The sequence below is a fragment of the Balaenoptera physalus genome (genome assembly GCF_965194825.1).
Source record: "Balaenoptera physalus genome assembly, chromosome: 9".
Taxonomy (NCBI): Eukaryota; Metazoa; Chordata; class Mammalia; order Artiodactyla; family Balaenopteridae; genus Balaenoptera; species Balaenoptera physalus.
This window is the reverse complement of record NC_138888.1, coordinates 44,888,185-44,910,427: the sequence shown is the minus strand read 5'-3', so window position 1 is coordinate 44,910,427 and position 22,243 is coordinate 44,888,185. Positions and strand designations below refer to the sequence as shown.

General features: G+C 36.5%; 1 protein-coding gene and 1 long non-coding RNA gene across 3 annotated transcripts in view; one reads left to right on the top strand and one right to left on the bottom strand.

Annotated features, from left to right (window-relative positions):
- Positions 1-22,243, top strand: part of LOC309667210 — a 1,070,074-nt gene that overhangs the window by 1,044,882 nt on the left and 2,949 nt on the right. The window lies entirely within an intron of this gene.
- FRK (fyn related Src family tyrosine kinase) overlaps positions 16,826-22,243 on the bottom strand; it is a 109,242-nt gene continuing 103,824 nt past the window's right edge. For both annotated transcript variants that reach the window (XM_082475307.1, XM_082475308.1), the window contains exons 6-8: positions 20,686-20,867; positions 19,111-19,276; positions 16,826-18,728 (exon numbers count right to left, since the gene is read on the bottom strand). In XM_082475307.1, coding sequence (XP_082331433.1) covers positions 18,520-18,728; positions 19,111-19,276; positions 20,686-20,867 — 557 coding nt within the window. In that variant the 3' untranslated portion in view covers positions 16,826-18,519. The remainder of the gene's footprint in view (positions 18,729-19,110; positions 19,277-20,685; positions 20,868-22,243) is intronic.

The following is a 22,243-nucleotide window of genomic DNA, read 5'->3' as shown; positions in this document are numbered from 1 at the left end:
TTTATTCATGCAAATATTATATATCGGTTGCCTACTGTGTGCCAGTGCTATGCTAAGATTTGGTCATTTGTAGTGTGAGGCCAGCTTCCTCTAGGACAAGAAAATAATTGTAAACTGCAAGGTGGGGTTCTATTCATGAACACGAACTAGATGCAACTTAGATTGTTCAGTATCTTTGGTGGGCTGGCCATTTTCATATTCATTATTCCATGTGATACACATATTTTTTAAGAGTTTTAAAAATGGGACTGAGAGTGATTAATTAGTCAGCTCAAGGTCACAGAGTTAGGGAACAGGCCTTCTCCTCCACATACTGAGTTCTCTCTACCAAACCTCATTACATGCTGCATTGCTACCCTGGAGCCACCTGTCCTAAATCAGTGTTTCCTCTTCCACAATATATTCCAGACTGGAAGGAAAATAAACAAATAAACATATTTGTTTATTTGTGAGGCAAATAAACATATTTTATGAGGGCCAAGAAATTCCAAAATCCTCTAAAGAAAGAGATTACAGTTTTTAAATAGGAATAAAATGTAAAGAATAAATTGAGAAATATGGCTAATAAAGGTAGATAAAAATAGGTCAAACATAAAACTAATTTTTAAAATTTTGATCAGGTAAAGGTATCCCTAAAAATTAAATGAAATATTTGATGGACTAAAAGGGTCAAAAGCCAAAGATGTAAAACTAAGTTCTTTCATGTCTTAAGAGAGAGGTCACAGGTTGAAAACCTAGTCAGTTTTCAAATATCACCCAAGCTTGAAACTCGTACTAGAAGCTTGTAAATTTTATACCAATATTTTTTCAGACTAGAATATAGGTCCTTAGCTTAGCATGCAATTCCCTTCAAAACCTGATGTTGACATCCTCTTCCAACTTGTATTAACCCTCTAGTCTGATTTCAGTGTGTCTCCTGAGCCTTCCTAATAGCCCATGCATGTCTGGGTGACACCACTTACCACACTATGTTATAGTCATCAGTTACTTACCCAAATTCCCCATAGATGACTATCTTGGAGGACAGAGACCTGATCTTGACAGATAACATGTATTGAGTGCATAGCCATGTGCCAGATACCACCCACTCCAAGTGCTTTACTCACTTAATTTTCAAAACAACTCTCTGACCTAGGTACTATCTTCATTTTACAGATAACAGGTAAAAGAGATTCAGTACCATGCTCAAGGCTAAGGAGTAGTAACCCAAATCTAGAATTCTATAAATCTAGCTCCAAAGCCTTAGCACATAACCACACCAGGCTTCCTCTATTGTTCATACTTTTACTCCCAAACACTAACCGAGTCCCTCGCGTGGAGCAGATGCTCATTACATGTTGGACTGATGATTGAATGAAAGCCCAGATCAGCTCCTCCTCCACCACTCCCCCACCTCCTTATATCTCAACCTTCATTGCAGGAGATTTACTGCCCAGACTAAAATTAAATTAGATTGCTTTCCTTAACTACACACTGACTAACTTGTGAAGGGCGACAGCTCAGAAATATATTATGTGGCAAGGGGATATCAGTCCAGAACTAAGTTCTCCACGCATTACCCACTAAGTGATATTTGAGAGTTGGCTGTATTTGATAACACATACTTAGATCCAAATATCTCAAGATCGTCATGAAATATTCATGGCTTTATATTTATGAAATCCTCATTGCAATTCATAAATACTAACAATAATATTTTACCAAGAGCAAAAAAAAAAAAGGCTTATAGAATTAAGTGATTTGATTTGGCAAAGATCTGTCAGTAAATCTCTGGCTGAGACTGAAATAGATACTATAAATCTGACTACTAAGTCTCAAGAGGGAAGAACTAGTTTTCTCCCACCAGCTCACCATCTTGCTGCTAACTACATTTTTTCTTCTTCCTAGTTCCCTTTTTCTCCTTTTCCCTCTTATCTCATTCCTACCCTTTGCCAAACACAGGAAGTATGTTGTAGGGAAAATAGGACAACCCCTGTGGGATCCATAAAGAAAAAAATCCCTGAATTCCTCAGAAAGCATCCACCCTTTCCCTTTCAGGAAGCTTTGTCTTTTCCTGAAACCACTTAGTAGTTATAAAGGTATTACTGAAAGCTTGTTCCATAGGTAAATCAAATGTTCTCTTAAATGGGCCCAAAGGCAAATTTTCTCTTAGCACAGCATTCTGTCAGAACCAGACTGGGGTTCTAACATTCTATGTTTTCTCATCCGTCTTACCCCAGAAACAATAAGACCAACAAAATGTAAAGTCAACCTTCCATTGGCATTTTTCCAGCATTAATCAAGTAGTGCCTCCCTTTCTTAAAACCTTCTCACCATGGAAGAGACTGCCAGAATTTAACCATGTAATGTCAAAAATGAGAAAGAAAATACAATTGTATCAGTTATTCAGAAAAAGTACGTGAATCTTCCTAAGTCTTTTACACAGTATTAAAAATTTTATTATCATAATAGAATGAACCTGAAGGATGTAATTCTTCTTTAGTCAACAAATTAACTTAAAATCATAATATTGAGTAGATAATAAAGTACAGATCAACTGGTTTTCGGACCCACCAAAAAGTATCTATGTAATTTAGAAAGCCTTAAAAGGTTAACACAGAATCAATATTTGACATATTAATACATTTAAATTTTATGCTGAAAATGCATTAAAGATTTAATGGAAGAAAATAAAATTATTCTAAGGTTCCAAATTAAGTAGAGTTAATGCCACAAACAATATATCATTTTCACTGTTTTGTGAACTAAAAGTTCTAAACCACAGTAGGAAAAATTGCACAATTTTTCACTGGTATAATAATAATTTAACTCTCCTATGGTTGAAAAAATGAACTATGATTAGCTGTCAGTTTTGCAAGTTGGTACTGAAAATGTTTTACTTTTTGTATTAATAACAAAATCCAAATGCCGGTAATTTTTTAAAATTAATTTTACAGAAGTCTATTCATACTTCTTTGTTAAAAGAGTGAATAAGCAAAGAAAGCAAGCAAAGATATATAAAAAAATTTCAGTGCTTTTGAAATATAATTGGGCATGTGGGAAGATATTGAGTGCATCATAAAAATATGTATAAAAATAAGAGCTGAAATATTAGAACCTATATATAGAAAAAGAAACATTCATGTGGGCTACGTACCAGTAACTCTACTTTGGTGAGGAGCACTCAGTTACTTTGATAATTAGAGTTTGGTGAGAAGTGAACTATGTAATTTTGCATTTCCCTAAAACTGGGAGCCCTGTGTTGTAATCTGTAATCAATGTCTTCATTGCAGGTTTGAGCATAGTTACCTACGATCAAGAGAGCTTACTTCCAGTAATTTTTTTCACATGGACTGAATATTACATGAGAATTTTAGATTATTTTAAGGTCCCTTTTCTTTTTTTCTTCCAATCAAAAGCTCTTGGGCAGCAATCTGGGCCCCCACCTGCTGGTCAGCTTCAGAATTTATGGAATTAATTTATCCTGCTGCTTTGACTTTTGGCTGTTACTTAAGATTGGCACCCATTCCCATTTGCACAACATAGCACAACTTGCATGCTTTAAAATATTTTTAATGTGCAGCCACAAAATCAACTCTTGAAGTTTATCTTTGCTGTTCTCTAAATTAAGTGTCATAAGTTTCTCCAAAATACAGGGAAGAGACAATTAACTTGAAACAATTTTATTTATGCCAAGTCTTTTCCTGAAGATTTGCAAATAATTCTGCAAGGATTTAAGGAGTCTATGAAGCAGTTTTATTTGAAGGAAAATCTCTCTCAAATGACTAAATACCTCTCTTTATTATTTTTGCTTCTGAGTTTTTATTCCAAAAGAAGGAGAAGAACTCCTGAGAGACTGACAAATAATCTCCAAGGTTTCTACCAGCTCTAACATTCTGCAGTTCTATGAAAATAGATTGATGCTGATAATGCCCAGGAAAGATTTTACTACAAAATCACTTCTGTCTGACTCAGGTCCTAAAACTTAGAGTTTGAACTAAGGATATTTTAAAGCCAAATAAGAACGTTTCTGCATTATTCATAAGCCGATTAACCAAATAAAGGAAGAACAATTTCTCCTAAGACTTTGATGATATGTTTTCTTAAAATAGCTTTGCCTTTCTTTGCTTTATTTTCCTTTCTTTTTCCCTTTTATTCTTTCTTATAATTATATTCTTTGGGGCGGTTCATATGTCTTCTCCCTGAAATATTAAAACTCCAGCTTTCTTATCACCTCGTTGACACTATTTTAACATGCTCTTAAATGGATTTCATAATTCATCTGCAATAAGCCATATTGTTTCATTTTGAACAATTAGACCTGACATCCATATTGAAGGAAAATGAATAGATACTTTAGTTGGAATTACTTGAATTCTTTTTTTTTTTTTTTGCCCTGTTTCTCTAATCCAGATAAAACTTACGTTTCCAAAGAAAAGCCACCTATCTACTCACAGAATATTAGGAAACTAGATCAATCTTGAACAAACAGGTAAGAAAATTTCCCCATGAAATTTTCTTTAAAACTAAATGGTCCTGGAACAGAGACGTATTAGTTCAAAACATGTTTTTGTAGGTTCCAGGCCTTAGTTCCCCTAAGGCAAAGATATTTCGTTTAACAACGAAATATTCATATTATAAAATTCATACAAATTCAGTGAGCAAGACAGCAGTTGTTCTTTCAGATTTATTTGTTCCTACACTATGTACTCTGCTCCTGCTAAAATAAATTCCAACAACCATCCTAACGGCATGCAAACAAGATGTCGTCTCCCTGATTCTTAGAAACACACCCTCCCGCCTCCCGAATCCCATATTCACGGTGAGCTGCTGCCTCTCTCTTACATTCACGACCACACATGGGGAAAGACTGCCAGGGCCATAGGCGTTGTCCCCCACTCATCTCTCGCTTCTGCCTCAGCCCACTACAGTCTCACTTTTGATCCCATTTCTCCAGTGAAAATGCACTTCCTCAGGACTGCCAAGTTGCTAAAAGCTAGTGGAAAACCTTCACTTTCCAAGGTCTTTGACCTGTCCTTAACATGCAATACAATTGTCTGTTCCTTAATTCTTAGCTTCTGTGAAAACACTCCTGATTTTTCATCCACTTCTCTGGCTTCTTCTTCTCCACCCAAATTTAAATGTCCCATCTCCTCAGGGACTAATGCTGAACCCTTCATGTTCCTCATTCTCCATTCTCTCCTACAGTGGCCCCCTTCCCTTACATGATTTTCTTATGCCAACTCCTCCCAAATTTACAGTTGGCTTCGTACTTCACTTCTAGGCTCCAGGTACAAAGACTCAACTCCTTAACATCTCAAGTTGGATGTCATGACAACTGATCAGCTAATTAGCTCCAATGATCATCGTCTCCCTTACCTGCTTCTTTTCTGTTATGTCGTATCTAGTTTCCCCTAGAGGACATGTGAGGTCATCCTTGATACCTAACTATTCCCCATCCACATAACCAAACAGTTATCAAATGCTGCTGGTTCTACCTCCGGTGTCTCGCGTGTGTTCATTGTTTTCTCTATCTCCTGCCATCCACTCACCTGACCCACTATCATCGCTCCCCCAATCAGTCTTCCTAGATTGTCTCCCCATATCCATTCTCCATACATTATGAAAATAATATTTTAAAAGTTCAAATTTGATTATGCTACCGATTTAAAGGCTATCAATGTCTGTCCAGGAAGATTAAGATTACTAACCAGGACTACACAGCCTCCCCCATACCTGCCTGGTTAGCCCTAATTTGTGTCTTTCTCCCTCACTTCACACACTCCTAGAAGTCTTGCCAAACAACTTTCTCTTACATCTCCTAGGCACCCCTAGCTGCAAAAGAGGCTAAGAAATGTGATCTTTTAGCTGGGATCCAAGAAAACAGGTTCTGCTATTAAGGAGCAAGGAGAGAATGAATACTGGGTAGCAGCTTGCAGACAATGTTAATTCTTAGGAAGAAAATGAGAAAGTAAAATTGTGCTTATAGGTTTATGAGTTGAGATTCACATACCCCAATCTGCCTCTCTTGATAGATTGTAAACTTAGGAAAGCAGGGTCTATTTCTCTCGTGTTCACAATTTTATCTAAGCATCTAGCCCAATGTCTGCTACTTATAGGTAATCAATATATGTTTGCTGAATAAATGAATAAAATAATTAAGGAAAAGAAATGGATAAATGAGTATACATGGCCTTCCACCACACAATATCTCTTAAAACTTACTTGACGTGTTAATGCAGTATGATAGTGTTAGTGCTATTTACTGAGTATCTCTGGTGCCCTATATCTGGGTACATGGTAGGATTGCACATCCAGCACTCCTTGTGTCTGGGTGAAGCCCTGTGATTGTGGCCAATGAGTTGTAAGCCCAAGGATTTAATTGCCAACATGAGACCCACCAGCACTCTCATTCCCACTGCCAGAGCAACCAACAACTTAAGAGCTGGTAGTTTCTCCATTTGCTTGGGTTTCTGAGAAAGGTGATATAAAGTAGCCAACCTTTAGTGAATATGTGACATAAGCAAGACCATATTCCCAGGATTCACAGACTTTCCCCATCATACAAATGTAAATTCTTTTAATATAGTCAACTGAGGAAACATTTTACTTGTTATGAAATACATTAAATTTATGTAGTGGATTCACAACTAACTTGACCTCTGAAACAATAAAGTCAACTTTTAAAAGTCAAGTTAAAAATAATCAGTTTGAAATAACTAGCATAATAAACAAACCCAGTGTGACTGAAAAGAGAACACCTAAGGTAAAATATATTTTCAAGAAAAGCCTTTACCTTAGTATTTTAAAGAACACAGAAATAAAAATTTTTTTAAAATTAAATACTTGCATTTGAACCAAAGTAAGTAATAGCAGTATAACAAGTGGTGCAATTAAAAGAGGTCTTTTTATCCTTTTTGTTACACATATAAATTAAGCACGTGTAATACATTCATATGTAATTGTACCTAATAAATATTATTAAAGAGTACAATATAGAAATACACATTTTTTAGAGACAAAAATCTCACTGAGGTACCTTTAAAATATATTAATCTGGCTAATCTGCTTTGTTTCCCACTTTCTGAATCTATAATTAAATGTAGATTTTGAAAAATGATTAAAAGCTATCATATCTTTTATCCTGAAATTGTGTAGGCCATAAAAATTAAACATAATTTGGCTAATATCAAGCAATTTTATCCTTCACAAATAGTACAATTAAAGCCTCTATTCTAAAATTTCAAAAAATTATTACTAGACAATATTTAGCTTCTTCCAAACCAAGCGCTTTTAGTTGCTTTTAACCATTTTCCCCTAACATACGAGTCCATGGTTATTATATTATATGATGTGAATCTCCTGTACAGCAATACATTTAACTAGATACTCAAGGCATGTTTGAGATTTGCTACCCTTTTCTGGAAGAGCTGATTATTTTCTATGAGGATGAAAAAGATGTTACATTGCAGTCAGTTGCTTTAGATGACTAATAGATTAACCACCCAAGCAAGAAGTGTAAATGGAAATAATTGGGTGTCTCTTTCCTTATAACTTAATCTTATAACTCCTATGTAGATAGTGTCATCTGAGTGCAGGCTGAAGCTAAACTTGTTAAAGGCTCTGAGATTCAGGGTTGTACACTATTTTTATTCTCCAGTTCATTTCTAAATATAATAAATAATTTAAGAGTTTTACTATCAGTTCCTTAATATAAAAAAGGAAAATCTGAAGGAGTTTAATGGGGCAATGTAGGCAGTGAAAAGATGACACTGTGAAAATTAAAATATTTCAAGGGTCATGGATTTAAAAGATTTGTAAGTATTCTCCATCAAACTTTCCAGCTTTTTTTTTTCTTTTTTTTTAGCCTACTCCATGGAATTTTGGGATCATGTTGAAGATTATGGATCAAAACTTCTCTGTAATGATGCCAGGAAATACAAGAACTGAACATTTCCAGATGAACCCACTGGCAATTCCAATACCCATGTATAAAAGCCTCATTTACTTTTTTTAAAGTGGCCTTTCACACAATCTGAATAAGTATCCAAGGTATCACCATTGTAATTCACATAATATATCTTTGCAAAGAGTCCTGAAAAGTCAGCACAAAACACACTACCAACCAGGCCATTTGGACCAGAAACCATATGCTCAAGTACACCATGAAAAACAGTATTTCAGATAGGGCAGATGCTTGGCAAAGCCTTGGATCACCAGCTGAGCCCTGCTTCCTCCAGGAAACACCAGCTGGGTGACAGTCGGCATCCTTCCAGGGGCAATGGTTCCCATTGGGCCATCAGAGAATGGAAAGAGTTTGGGCCCCCTATAGTTCAGTCATCCATGCAGACACACATTGTGAGCAAAATGTGTGAGTGAATGTGCCCAGCCTGATATTTCCCAATGTCTTGTTCTTCGGTGTCCTTTAAGATGACCCATTGCCACAGCCCATTTTGCAGATTGCTGGTCACTTAGACTTTATCTTTGTTTTTGATGACACAATATTCAGTTTTCAAAACTATTAGAATTTGTACTCTGTGTCTCTTTTGACCTTAGACAATGTAAAGCTATTTCCTTCATAACCTTCTTAAAAGAGCCTTAATGGAATTTTGAATTTTTTTCTATTGTAAAAATTCTTAGGTTTTTGTCAAAAGAGATTTGAAATACCACAGAAAATGATGTACTCACATCCCTCACCACCACCTCCAAATAACTGAATTACATAAATAAAACATTACATAGAAAGTGCTTTGCTACAATTTAGGGGACGTAAATTTAACAAGACCTGGTTCGTTGTAGGAAAATTCAACTTACCTTTTCCTAATCCTTTTATTCTATACAGGGAAAGAAATTTATGTCAGTTAAAAAAAAATCTATTCCTGCTTCTCGTAACTGAATCCATTATTTTTCTCTATGATCCATCAGGTAAAAACAAGAATAATAGATTGCTTTGACAGCAACTTGAACATAAATATCTCCAAGAATCAAATGTGGTAAGTCAAACGGGTTTCAGGTAGTATAAAAACAAGAAAGGATAACCTTCTTTTTACATTTCAAAATCAGATCTTACTAAAAAATTTATTGTTATTAGCTGCTACAAAAAAAGTAAATTATATAGTAGATGAATTTTCACAATGAAATGGGAATATTTTAATTCATTTCTGTGTATGTTCAAGCAGGACTGAACTCCAAGAAATAAACTCAAAGAAAATGAGCTATTTTCTTTTAATTTTTAATAACTGGTTATTTATAATTTGCTCTTTGCATTAGATTCTATGACTTTAAATAAATAATTGAATTCGTCCTATACATAGTCAACTAATTAGAAAGATTAGTGTTGACCTTCCCTTACAAATATTTGCTGTTCATAAAGGAATCAAGGGGCTCTATAATTGTTAGCTCCATATGATCCATTTTAGTTTCAAAAAAGTTTAAGTGTATATACACATACATACACCTATTTTATATGTATAGTATAGATACTTCATCTCAGGGGACTTTCTCCTTAATAGACACCTACCCAGGATCCAATCTTCTCTAATTTTATTCAGATAAGCCAATCTCCCAACCTGTCTCCAGAAAAGGTAACCATATTCCCAGCTTCAGTGTGGCAGAATTTATTCTCAGTCAGCACATAGGAGTCTATTATTGGTCTAGGGTTAGGCACATGACCCCAGTTTGCCTGAACAGAAAAAGAATGATGAGAGGATTAACCAAGATGGCGGAGTAGAAGGACGTGCTCTCACTCCCTCTTGCGAGAGCACCAGAATCACAACTGGCTGCTGGACAATCATTGACAGGATGACCCTGGACTTCACCAAGGAGGATATCCCACGTCCAAGGACAGAGGAGAAGCCACAGTGAGACGGTAGGAGGGGCGCAATCAGAGTAAAATCAAATCCCATAACTGCTGGGTGGGTGACTCACAGACTGGCGAACACTTATACCACAGAAGTCCACCCACTGGAGTGAAGGTTCTGAGCCCCACGTCAGGCTTCCCAACCTGGGGGTCTGGCAACGGGAGGAGGAATTCCTACAGAATCAGACTTTGAAGCCTAGTGGGAATTGATTGCAGGACGTTGACAGGACTGGGGGAAACAGAGACCCCACTCTTGGAGGACACACACAAAGTAATGTGTGCATCGGGACCCAGGGGAAGGAGCAGTGACCCTGGGGGAGACTGAACCAGACCTACCTGCTGGTGTTGGGGGGTCTCCTGCAGAGGCGGGTGGTGGCTCTGTTTCACCGTGGGGATAAGGACACTGGCAGCAGAGGTTCTGGGAAGTTCTCCTTGGCGTGAGCCCTCCCAGAGTCTGCCATTAACCCCACCAAAGAGCACGGGTAGGCTCCAGTGTTGGGTTGCCTCAGGCAAAACAACCAACAGGGAGGGAACCCAGCCCCACCCATCAACAGTCAAGTGGATTAAGGTTTTACTGAGCTCTGACCGCCACAGCAACAGTCAGCTCTACCCACCACCAGAGCCTCCCATCGAGCCTCTTAGATAGCCTCAACCACCAGAGGGCAGACAGCAGAAGCAAGAAAAACTACAATCCTGCAGCCTGTGGACCAAAAACCACAGTTACAGAAAGATAGAGAAGATGAAAAGGCAGAGGGCTATGTACCCGATGAAGCAACAAGAAAAAACCCCAGAAAAACAACTAAATGAAGTGGAGATAGGCAACCTTCCAGAAAAAGAATTAAGAATAATGATAGTGAAGATGATCCAGGACCTCGGAATAAGAATGGAGGCAAAGATCGAGAAGATGCAAGAAATGATTAACAAAGACCTAGAAGAATTAAAGATAAACAAACAGAGATGACCAATACAATAACTGAAATGAAAACTACACTAGAAGGAATCAATAGCAGAATAACTGAGGCAGAAGAACGGATAAGTGACCTGGAAGACAGAATGGTGGAATTCACTGCTGCGGAACAGACTAAAGAAAAAAGAATGAAAAGAAATGAAGACGGCCTAAGAGACCTCTGGGACAACATTAAACGCAACAACATTCGCATTATAGGGGTCCCAGAAGGAGAAGAGAGAGAGAAAGGACCAGAGAGTCGAAAACTTCCCTAACATGGGAAAGGAAATAGCCACCCAAGTCCAGGAAGCACAGAGAGTCCCATACAGAATAAACCCAAGGAGAAACATGCCGAGACACATAGTAATCAAAGTGGCAAAAATTAAAGACAAAGAAAAATTATTGAAAGCAGCAAGGGAAAAACGACAAATAACATACAAGGGAACTCCCATAAGGTTAACAGCTGATTTCTCAGCAGAAACTCTGCAAGCCAGAAGGGAGTGGCATGATATACTTAAAGTGATGAAAGGGAAGAACCTACAACCAAGATTACTCTACCCAGCAAGGATCTCATTCAGATTTGATGGAGAAATCAAAAGCTTTACAGACAAGCAAAAGCTAAGAGAATTCAGCAACACCAAACCAGCTCTACAACAAATGCTAAAGGAACTTCTCTAAGTGGGAAACACAAGAGAAGAAAAGGACCTACAAAAACAAACCCAAAACAATTAAGAAAATGGTCATAGGAACATACATATCGATAATTACCTTAAACGTGAATGGATTAAATGCCCCAACCAAAACACATAGACTGGCTGAATGGATACAAAAACAAGACCCATATATATGCTGTCTACAAGAGACCCACTTTAGACCTAGGGACACATACAGACTGAAAGTGAGGGGATGGAAAAAGATATTCCATGCAAATGGAAATCAAAAGAAAGCTGGAGTAGCTATACTCATATCAGATAAAATAGACTTTAAAATAAAGAATGTTACAAGAGACAAGGAAGGACACTACATAATGATCAAGGGATCAATCCAAGAAGAAGATATAACAATTATAAATATATATGCACCCAACATAGGAGCACCTCAATACATAAGGCAACTGCTAACAGCTATAAAAGAGGAAATCGACAGTAACACAGTAATAGTGGGGGACTTTAACACCTCACTTACACCAATGGACAGATCATCCAAAATGAAAATAAATAAGGAAACAGAAGCTTTAAATGACACATAGACCAGATAGATTTAATTGATATATATAGGACATTCCATCCAAAAACAGCAGATTACACGTTCTTCTCAAGTGCGCACGGAATATTCTCCAGGATAGATCACATCTTGGGTCACAAATCAAGCCTCAGTAAATTTAAGAAAATTGAAATCATATCAAGCATCTTTTCTGACCACAACGCTATGAGATTAGAAATCAATTACAGGGAAAAAAACGTAAAAAAGACAAACACATGGAGGCTAAACAATACGTTACTAAATAACCAAGAGATCACTGAAGAAATCAAAGAGGAAATAAAAAAATACCTAGAAACAAATGACAATGAAAACACAACGACCCAAAACCTATGGGATGCAGCAAAAGCAGTTCTAGGAGGGAAGTTTATAGCTATACAAGCCTACCTAAAGAAACAAGAAAAATCTCAAGTAAACAATCTAACCTTACACCTAAAGAAACTAGAGAAAGAAGAACAAACAAAACCCAAAGTTAGCAGAAGGAAAGAAATCATAAAGATCAGAGCAGAAATAAATGAAATAGAAACAAAGAAAACAATAGCAAAGATCAATAAAACTAAAAGTTGGTTCTTTGAGAAGATAAACAAAATTGATAAGCCATTAGCCAGACTCATCAAGAAAAAGAGGGAGAGGACTCAAATCAATAAAATCAGAAATGAAAAAGTAGAAGTTACAACAGACACCGCAGAAATACAAAGCATCCTAAGAGACTACTACAAGCAACCTTATGCCAATAAAATGGACAACCTGGAAGAAATGGACAAATTCTTAGAAAGGTATAACCATCCAAGACTGAATCAGGAAGAAACAGAAAATATGAACAGACCAATCACAAGTAATGAAATTGAAACTGTGATTAAAAATCTTCCAACAAACAAAAGTCCAGGACCAGATGGCTTCACAGGTGAATTCTATCAAACATTTAGAGAAGAGCTAACACCCATCCTTCTCAAACTCTTCCAAAAAATTGCAGAGGAAGGAACACTCCCAAACTCATTCTATGAGGCCACCATCACCCTGATACCAAAACCAGACAAAGACACTACAAAAAAAGAAAATTACAGACCAATATCACTGATGAATATAGATGCAAAAATCCTCAACAAAATACTAGCAAACAGAATCCAACAACACATTAAAAGGATCATACACCACGATCAAGTGGGATTTATCCCAGGGATGCAAGGATTCTTCAATATACGCAAATCAATCAATGTGATACACCATATTAACAAATTGAAGAATAAAAACCATATGATCATCTCAATAGATGCAGAAAAAGCTTTTGACAAAATTCAACACCCATTTCTGATAAAAACTCTCCAGAAAGTGGGCATAGAGGGAACCTACCTCAACATAATAAAGGCCATATATGACAAACCCACAGCAAACATCATTCTCAATGGTGAAAAACTGAAAGCATTTCCTCTAAGGTCAGGAACGAGACAAGGATGTCCACTCTCACCACTATTATTCAACATAGTTCTGGAAGTCCTAGCCACGGCAATCAGAGAAGAAAAAGAAATAAAAGGAATACAAATTGGAAAAGAAGAAGTAAAACTGTCACTGTTTGCGGATGACATGATACTATACATAGAGAATCCTAAAACTGCCACCAGAAAACCGCTAGAGCTAATTAATGAATATGGTAAAGTTGCAGGATACAAAATTAATGCACAGAAATCTCTTGCATTCCTATACACTAATGATGAAAAATCTGAAAGAGAAATTAAGGAAACACTCCCATTTACCATTGCAACAAAAAGAATAAAATACCTAGGAATAAACCTACCTAGGGAGACAAAAGACCTGTATTCAGAAAACTATAAGACACTGATGAAAGAAATTAAAGATGATACCAACAGATGGAGAGATACACCATGTTCTTGGATTGGAAGAACCAACATTGAGAAAATGAGTATACTACCCAAAGCAATCTACAGATTCAATGCAATCCCTATCAAATTACCAATGGCATTTTTTACGGAGTTAGAACAAATCATCTTAAAATTTGTATGGAGACACAAAAGACCCCGAATAGCCAAAGCAGTCTTGAGGGAAAAAAATGGAGCTGGAGGAATCAGACTCCCTGACTTCAGACTATACTACAAAGCTACAGTAATCAAGACAATATGGTACTGGCACAAAAACAGAAACATAGATCAATGGAACAAGATAGAAAGCCCAGAGATTAACCCACGCACCTATGGTCAACTAATCTATGACAAAGGAGGCAAAGATATACAATGGAGAAAAGACAGTCTCTTCAATAAGTGGTGCTGGGAAAACTGGACAGCTACATGTAAAAGAATGAAATTAGAATACTCCCTAACACCATACACAAAAATAAACTCAAAATGGATTAGAGACCTAAATATAAGACTGGACACTATAAAACTCTTAGAGGAAAACATAGGAAGAACACTCTTTGACATAAATCACAGCAAGATCTTTTTGGATCCACCTCCTAGAGTAATGGAAATAAAAACAAAAATAAACAAGTGGGACCTAATGAAACTTCAAAGCTTTTGCACAGCAAAGGAAACCATAAACAAGACGAAAAGACAACCCTCAGAATGGGAGAAAATATTTGCAAATGAATCAACAGACAAAGGATTAATCTCCAAAATATATAAACAGCTCATTCAGCTCAATATTAAAGAAACAAACACCCCAATCCAAAAATGGGCAGAAGACCTAAATAGACATTTCTCCAAAGAAGACATACAGACGGCCACGAAGCACATGAAAAGATGCTCAACATCACTAATTATTAGAGAAATGCAAATCAAAACTACAATGAGGTATCACCTCACTCCTGTTAGAATGGGCATCATCAGAAAATCTACAAACAACAAATGCTGGAGAGGGTGTGGAGAAAAGGGAACCCTCTTGCACTGTTGGTGGGAATGTAAATTGATACAGCCACTATGGAGAACAATATGGAGGTTCCTTAAAAAACTAAAAATAGAATTACCATATGACCCAGCAATCCCACTACTGGGCATATACCCAGAGAAAACCGTAATTCAAAAAGACACATGCACCCGAATGTTCATTGCAGCACTATTTACAATAGCCAGGTCATGGAAGCAACCTAAATGCCCATCAACAGACGAATGGATAAAGAAGATGTGGTACATATATACAATGGAATATTACTCAGCCATAAAAAGGAACGAAATTGAGTCATTTGTTGAGACGTGGATGGATCTAGAGACTGTCATACAGAGTGAAGTAAGTCAGAAAGAGAAAAACAAATATCGTATATTAATGCATGTATGTGGAACCTAGAAAAATGGTACAGATGAGCCAGTTTGCAGGGCAGAAGTTGAGACACAGATGTAGAGAATGGACATATGGACACCAAGGGGGGAAAACTGCGGTGGGGTGGGGATGGTGGTGTGCTGAATTGGGCGATTGGGATTGACATGTATACACTGATGTGTATAAAATTGATGCCTAATAAGAATCTGCAGTATCAAAAAACAAACAAAACAACTAACACTAAACTTTCATTGGGTTATTTGTATGGAAATATGTTAATATAAATGTTTCAGACATTACATGAAATTTCTAAAAATCTTATATTTGTATTTGTATGGAAATATGTATGGAAATATGTTAATATAAATGTTTCAGACATTACATGAAATTTCTAAAAATCTTATATGTTCTGGTATAATGTTATAAGTAATAATCCTAGTTATTACTTTAAAATGTATATCTCAGAAATAACTAATTTTCTTGTCAACTGCATTATTATGAACTTTCATCAAATCTTTAACCGTGGTCATTTTTAAGTCTTTTGTCATTTACAGACAGTTCTGGGTGTACTCTGATGATTTTGCAAATATGTTCCTATAAAAGGCTTTCATCTTCAAGAAATTCATGGAAAAGACTCTGACAAGTACAGGTTTCTGGTAACTGACTGTACTGCTGAACTGAATGAATAAGCATTTTCAGAACTCTAATGAAAAACTGATGAACTCATAAAAGTGCTAACAAAAGATCAAGATGAAAAAAAAAATTAATTACATGGGACTGAGTGAACTGATGAGGATGAGCATAATTTTTGTGACTTTCTGTCTGAATTTAAAAAAAAAAATCCCACAAGCACTCAGAGGCAAAGAATATACAAATCAATATTCAATGCAAAGTAAAGGAGCTGTTGCAGTGGAGGATTACTGGAATGAATGTCAATATTATGACATAGTATGAGTGTGTTTCATGTTTGGTAATTGCAATCATTGTTGCTTTTGTTGTGGTCATCCATATACAATGCTTGGTGTCAGTCTATTTATCTCTTGTAAAAATAAAATACAGTGTGTGTGTGTGAAAAAAAAAATTTTAGAACTAAAAGAACAAACAAACAAAAAAAAGAATATATATACATGTATATTGTATAACTGAATCACTTTGCTGTACACCTGAAACTAACACAACATTGTAAATCAGCTACACTTCAATTAAAGAAATAAAATTTTAAAAATCTTTAAAAAAAAATAAAATTAAATTAAAAAAAAAAAAAAAAAGAAAAAGAATGATTTTTATGTAAGCTGAAAATGCAAAGAGAGAGGCTTTCCATTTTCTCCTGCTGGGTGAAGAGAAGAGGGAACCCCAGTTTGTTCTGAGAGCCATCTGTGACCATAGGAATGAGGAATGAGGACAATGCTGATGGCTGGAGGGAAGGCTGGGAAAGGACTTTGGATCATTGAATTGTTAATGGTATTGTGCATGGAGTCCTCTCTATCTTGTTAAATAACAAAAATTCAACTGAGTAAATTTAAAGATCAAATTGGCTTTATTCAGTGATTCGTGAATTGGGCAGCATCCCATTTAACAAACAGAAAGGAGCTCGGCCATGCTGTAGAAAAGCAAGGGTTTTTAAAAGCAGAAAGGGGGTGGGAAAAGAACGTCATTAGCAAATAATGCATTGTTTCTGACAAGGTCGCCCTCCTGCCCTCCTAAGTGGGATGGAAGGGGTCTATTATGCTGGCCAGGTAATTCCAGGTTGACTGGTTAAAGATTACATTTCTGGGAAATGCTGAAACTGCAATTAGTTTAAGTATTAAGTCTTGGTTTGCTGATATGGGGCTTAGCACAAATGACTCCATTTGGGGCCTGTTGTCTCCTTTTTAACAACTTCTGTCTTCCAGTTACAGAGTATACATATTTACTTAGTGCTTAATCTACTTTGTGTTGAGGTTTCTGTAACCGCTTAGAAATGCTCTTCTTCCCCTTTAAAGAAAGATGAAAGAAGATACTCAAAATATTCTCAATATACTCAAAATTTTCTTATGAATTTTTTCATTCATATTGCTTTACATTAGAAGATCTTTGAATATATATTTGATTTTGAAACCCCCTTTGAGAGCTCTCCCTAATCATCTAATGAGGCACAGAACTTGATACACCCATTGCTTAAGAAGAAATAACATTCTTACAAAGGTTAATGAAAACTTAAGATGAGTAAAAACCCTCTTGTCCTATCAGACAAAAAATACAGTTTCATAACCAACGTTATGAAACCTTATTATTCCTTATTCCTACTCTCTAGATCTGAAACAGAGTTTGGCCTGTTTTGTAGCCTATATACCAAAGGTACATTTTTTAAATTATTCAGAAATCCCAGGCCTTAGCAATCCTACTGCTCTCCTCTCATTTTCCTAAACTATTTTGATACTTATTTCTCAGATCTGGCAGGCTATTAGATGTTTCTTGCATATTTCCAAGATAATAACTCATCAGCTTTGCAAGCTGATTCTTAGCATTAAGGGATTAAAACTAATGTAGATGAATCTCAGATGACACATACCGAGGTAGAGAAAAATTCCATCATTTCCTTCTACAAAATGAGAGAGATTTTAATTCTATTTCTCAACAGCTGCTTCATTTTTTTATGCATAGGAAAAAAATATGTGCAATTACTCCAAGTACAATCAAGTCATTTAACATGTCTTTGCGATCATTGTAGTTCCAGGATATTTTAAAAGAGAAAAAAAAGTCTCAAAGCACAGGTCCTGCTGTGCAGCAAAGCAATCAAATTCCTTCATAATAACAGCCTGATGGGATTCAGCAATCCGAGGAATAATGAATAACCACCTTAATCAGTAAACAGGAAAATGCTACAACAGTCACTGAGTAAAAATTCGCTATCATCTGTTGATCCTCTTGAACAGCATTTCAAACAATAAATAGAAATGTGTCTCTTTTAAGAAGAAAAATAACTTTGTGTAGTGCATTTGATTTTGCCAGGCAGTGGGGAGATGATATTTCATCTTAGACTGTCCTGCAGTATTGCCCAGTTGATAAAATGCGCATATAATCTTTTTTGTATTATATGGCCAAATTTACCTTATCACTTGAATACGTCAAGATAAATTTATTTTTACAGTTGGTTAATATGATTGTATTTCTGAACTGATTATTGAACTCTATTGCTACTTCATTATTTGATGTTCTTCAGTGTTCATCATGCAAAGTTATTTGTATTTGAATATGAAGACCCTGTTTCAAAATAATCTTCAAATTTCCAATGCAGTGTCTCAAATGTTGGCCGGTCCTTAGGCTCTGCATTCCAGCACTCCGACATGATGTTGTAGAATTGCAATGGACAGTTAGATGGTTGAGGGAGTCTATAGTTTTGACCCAACATCTGGATTACCTGAGCACCTGTCATACCTAAAAAATATAAAATGGAACCAACAAAAAACAAGTTGGAAATCAGAGTCTTAAATTCATAGATACTGACACTCTAGAGGACAAAGCAAATTGACTTCCCCAGAGAAACTATGAAGTCTACCTTCCCAGGCTGCAGAGACTAAACTAAATCCTGCAGCAAGTAATGTCTATAAGACTGCAGTTCAAGAGCAAAGGAGAAGGAGGCAATAAACCACCTCATTAATGCAAATCATCATCATCAAATTTTATCTGTTATGCTCCCACAGGCACATGGTGTGGTCAGCCTCATAACTCTGCCCTCTAAGTCTGGGCAAAGCAGTTAAAGTCACACCTAAGTAAGTGACCTGCAGCAGAAAGGCCCACTTTAGAATTAATTACTCACCACTATAAGGCATTTTGCCATAAGTAGTGATTTCATAAAGAAGGATTCCAAATGACCACACATCAGACTTAATGCTGAATTTATTAGTACGAATGGCTTCAGGCGCAGTCCACTTCACCGGCAGCTTTATTTCGTGTTTAGATTCATAGATGTCTTCATTATCTACCTGTTAATGCGTTAAGGAATCAAGCTAAGTTAAAGTGGGGTTTTTTTTGGTCACCCACATTCATCTGTAACTTGCTTTGCATTAAAATTTAGAGGGACAAGATTCAAAATGAGTTTAGTCCAGGGCTTCCCTGGTGGCGCAGTGGTTGAGAGTCTGCCTGCCAATGCAGGGGACACGGGTTCGAGCCCTGGTCTGGGAAGATCCCACATGCCGCAGAGCAACTAAGCCCATGAGCCACAACTACGGAGCCTGCGCGTCTGGAGCCTGTGCTCCGTAACAAGAGAGGCCGCGATAGTGAGAGGCCCGCACACCGCGATGAAGAGTGGCCCCCGCTCGCCGCAACTAGAGAAAGCCCTCGCACAGAAACGAAGACCCAACACAGCCAATAAATAAATAAATAAATAAATTAAATAATTAAAAAAAAATGAGTTTAGTTCAAATGATAATTACAGTAGCAAATTCCAAATCTGACACACAAGTCTGAATAATCTGCGGGAATTCATTAATGAAATATTACTTGAGAGCCTACTATGTGCTAAAAGTAGCACTGCAAGGAACACTGTAATACATACGGGAAATTCATCTGTGATGACACTGGCTTTACACCTGGTCTTTAGCAAATATAGAAAGTGAAAGCAAAGCCTGTTTTCTGATGTACTGCTGGTATTGAAGAGCCACTGACATTGATAATTACCATGTAACCATTGATAATTACCATGTAACCATTTTCTAATACTGAAAAGTAGGATCCAAATGATTTAAATTAATATATCAACTCACTGGGGATCTAATTAATTTACAAAGAGAAAAGATGATAAATTCATAAAGATCAAAAGAGAATCATTTACTTGTGTTTCATGCCCCACACTCATATTTTTACGATACAATGTAGAAATAAAAAATTAAATTCAGATAAAAACACCTAACATTATATCTCCTATATTAGTGCCTTTTGGCCTAATGTCATAAAATGGGAGCGGGGGTGGCAGGATTTTAAAAGCCAATGTTTGCTGAAGAATTTTGGCAGCATGCCTGGCAGCATGCATATTAGTCTGGCATAAAGTGAGCAACAATGGGTAGGGTAACTCTGTACAAAGTGTGCTGCCTTTTTTAAGGGAAACAGAGGCAGACAAACAGAGGCTACTGGTACTGAAAAACTGATCATTTATTCAACTGCAAACTTAATTACGTACTTTCCCATCTGGTTGATCATCGTTTTTTCTGTTTCTTTCTCTTTGGTGAAGAAATAGAAATAAGAAGTAGTTTGTCTGTAGAGCCCTGGGATCCTGAAATGGTCTATGGACCAATAGAACTTGGAGAAATATGTCGAAAAATAACAGTAAATCTGTTAGTATACTGGTCTAGCCTTTTGACCCATTACTAACTAATTAAAACAAAGCCAAATCTACCTTAAAAACTCTTGCAAGTCCAAAATCTGCCACTTTGTAGATACTATGTTCACCAACAAGGACATTTCTGGCAGCCAGATCTCTATGGATGTAGTTCTGGGACTCCAGATAGGCCATTCCAGAAGCAACCTGGGCTGCCATGTCTACCTGTTGCGTCAGATGGATTTTTGATCCAGCGTCATCTAGGTAAAAAGAGAAAATAAGAGATTCACTTTGGAGAACATTTGAACTATTGAAACAAATTCTAAGAATTTTGATGAATGAGCTATCAGTGGGATTAAGTGCCATAGCACTGAGAGAAAATAAATATAACAAGTACAAACCGTTCCATTTCCTGTGAAGGGTTAATGAGGCAACAATTTTCAGAGCTCAAACACATTTCAAAGCTGAGGCCCTCCTTTCCCTAAATGAGCATTATTGGGAGAAAGGAGCAACAGTACCACATGATCCAAACACAGCTATAAATATCTAAAAGAGTCCAGGTATTGCCATTTTTAATATCACACGTCACTGACTCATCTCTTCATGGAAATTGTTACTTGGTTGCCTCTGGATTTCTTTGAAACGTTTCATAGTTGTTTTAGTCTTTAAACCTAAAAATAATACTAATTTGCATGGCTGAACCAATGAAAAGTTCTCATTCTTCCATCATATTGTTCTTAAAAACTAGCTCACAAAATAACGAAGGCTCTATATATGTAGTTATAAACTGTGTATATTACATTTGTACTCCATTAAGCTTGATGCATGCATTAAATTTTCCTTTCTTAGCCTGTTATTCTTAGAATAGGTTGCTCATCTCTCTATGAAGAGAGATATGAAGGTATAGGCATGATATACCTTTCGTAGACATAGTTTCTCCTCCTGCTGATTCTATATAACTAAGTATAGGAAATTTATGTAGTAGAGTCAGTTTGATCATTACTAGAGAGATTAGTATTATTTTGTGGTGACTTTGTGAAATGGGGTTAGCCATCCCTGGATAAGTGTTTAGCTGCCATACTGTTAGTAGATGTCTTCAAATTTCTGGAGAACTGAAGAGGTCTCATATAAATCCAAATTATCATTATCCCTATCTGAATAAGCCAAATATTACCCAAAATGCATTGAATTTATGGTCAAGAGTCCCAGACGCAATTCCTGATTTGAGCAACTACAGTACAGGAGTGAGGAAGATTGGTTTGAAGCTAGAGTGCCAGAATTTGAATCAGGGCTCTGCCTTATGTTTCTCCCTGACTTTGGGCAAGCTGCTTAACACTCCTGTGTCTTAGTTTCTCCATATATACAACAATAATTATCATAACCTTGTGGTTTTATTTGTTAAAATGAGAATTAAAATGAGTTAGTACATGTAAAGCACTTAAAACAGTACCTGGCACCTAAGAAGAACTCAGTAAAGCCTACCTGTTCTTATTATCTATCATTGCTTCTGCCTGATCAGAATTAAACAGTTTAAGATTTGTTAAGCTAGAGATGCATAAGGATTACCCAAGAGGAAATGTCTAAAAGAAGACAAGCATATGGTTCTGAAGCTCAGAGGAAAGCATGCAGCTAGAAA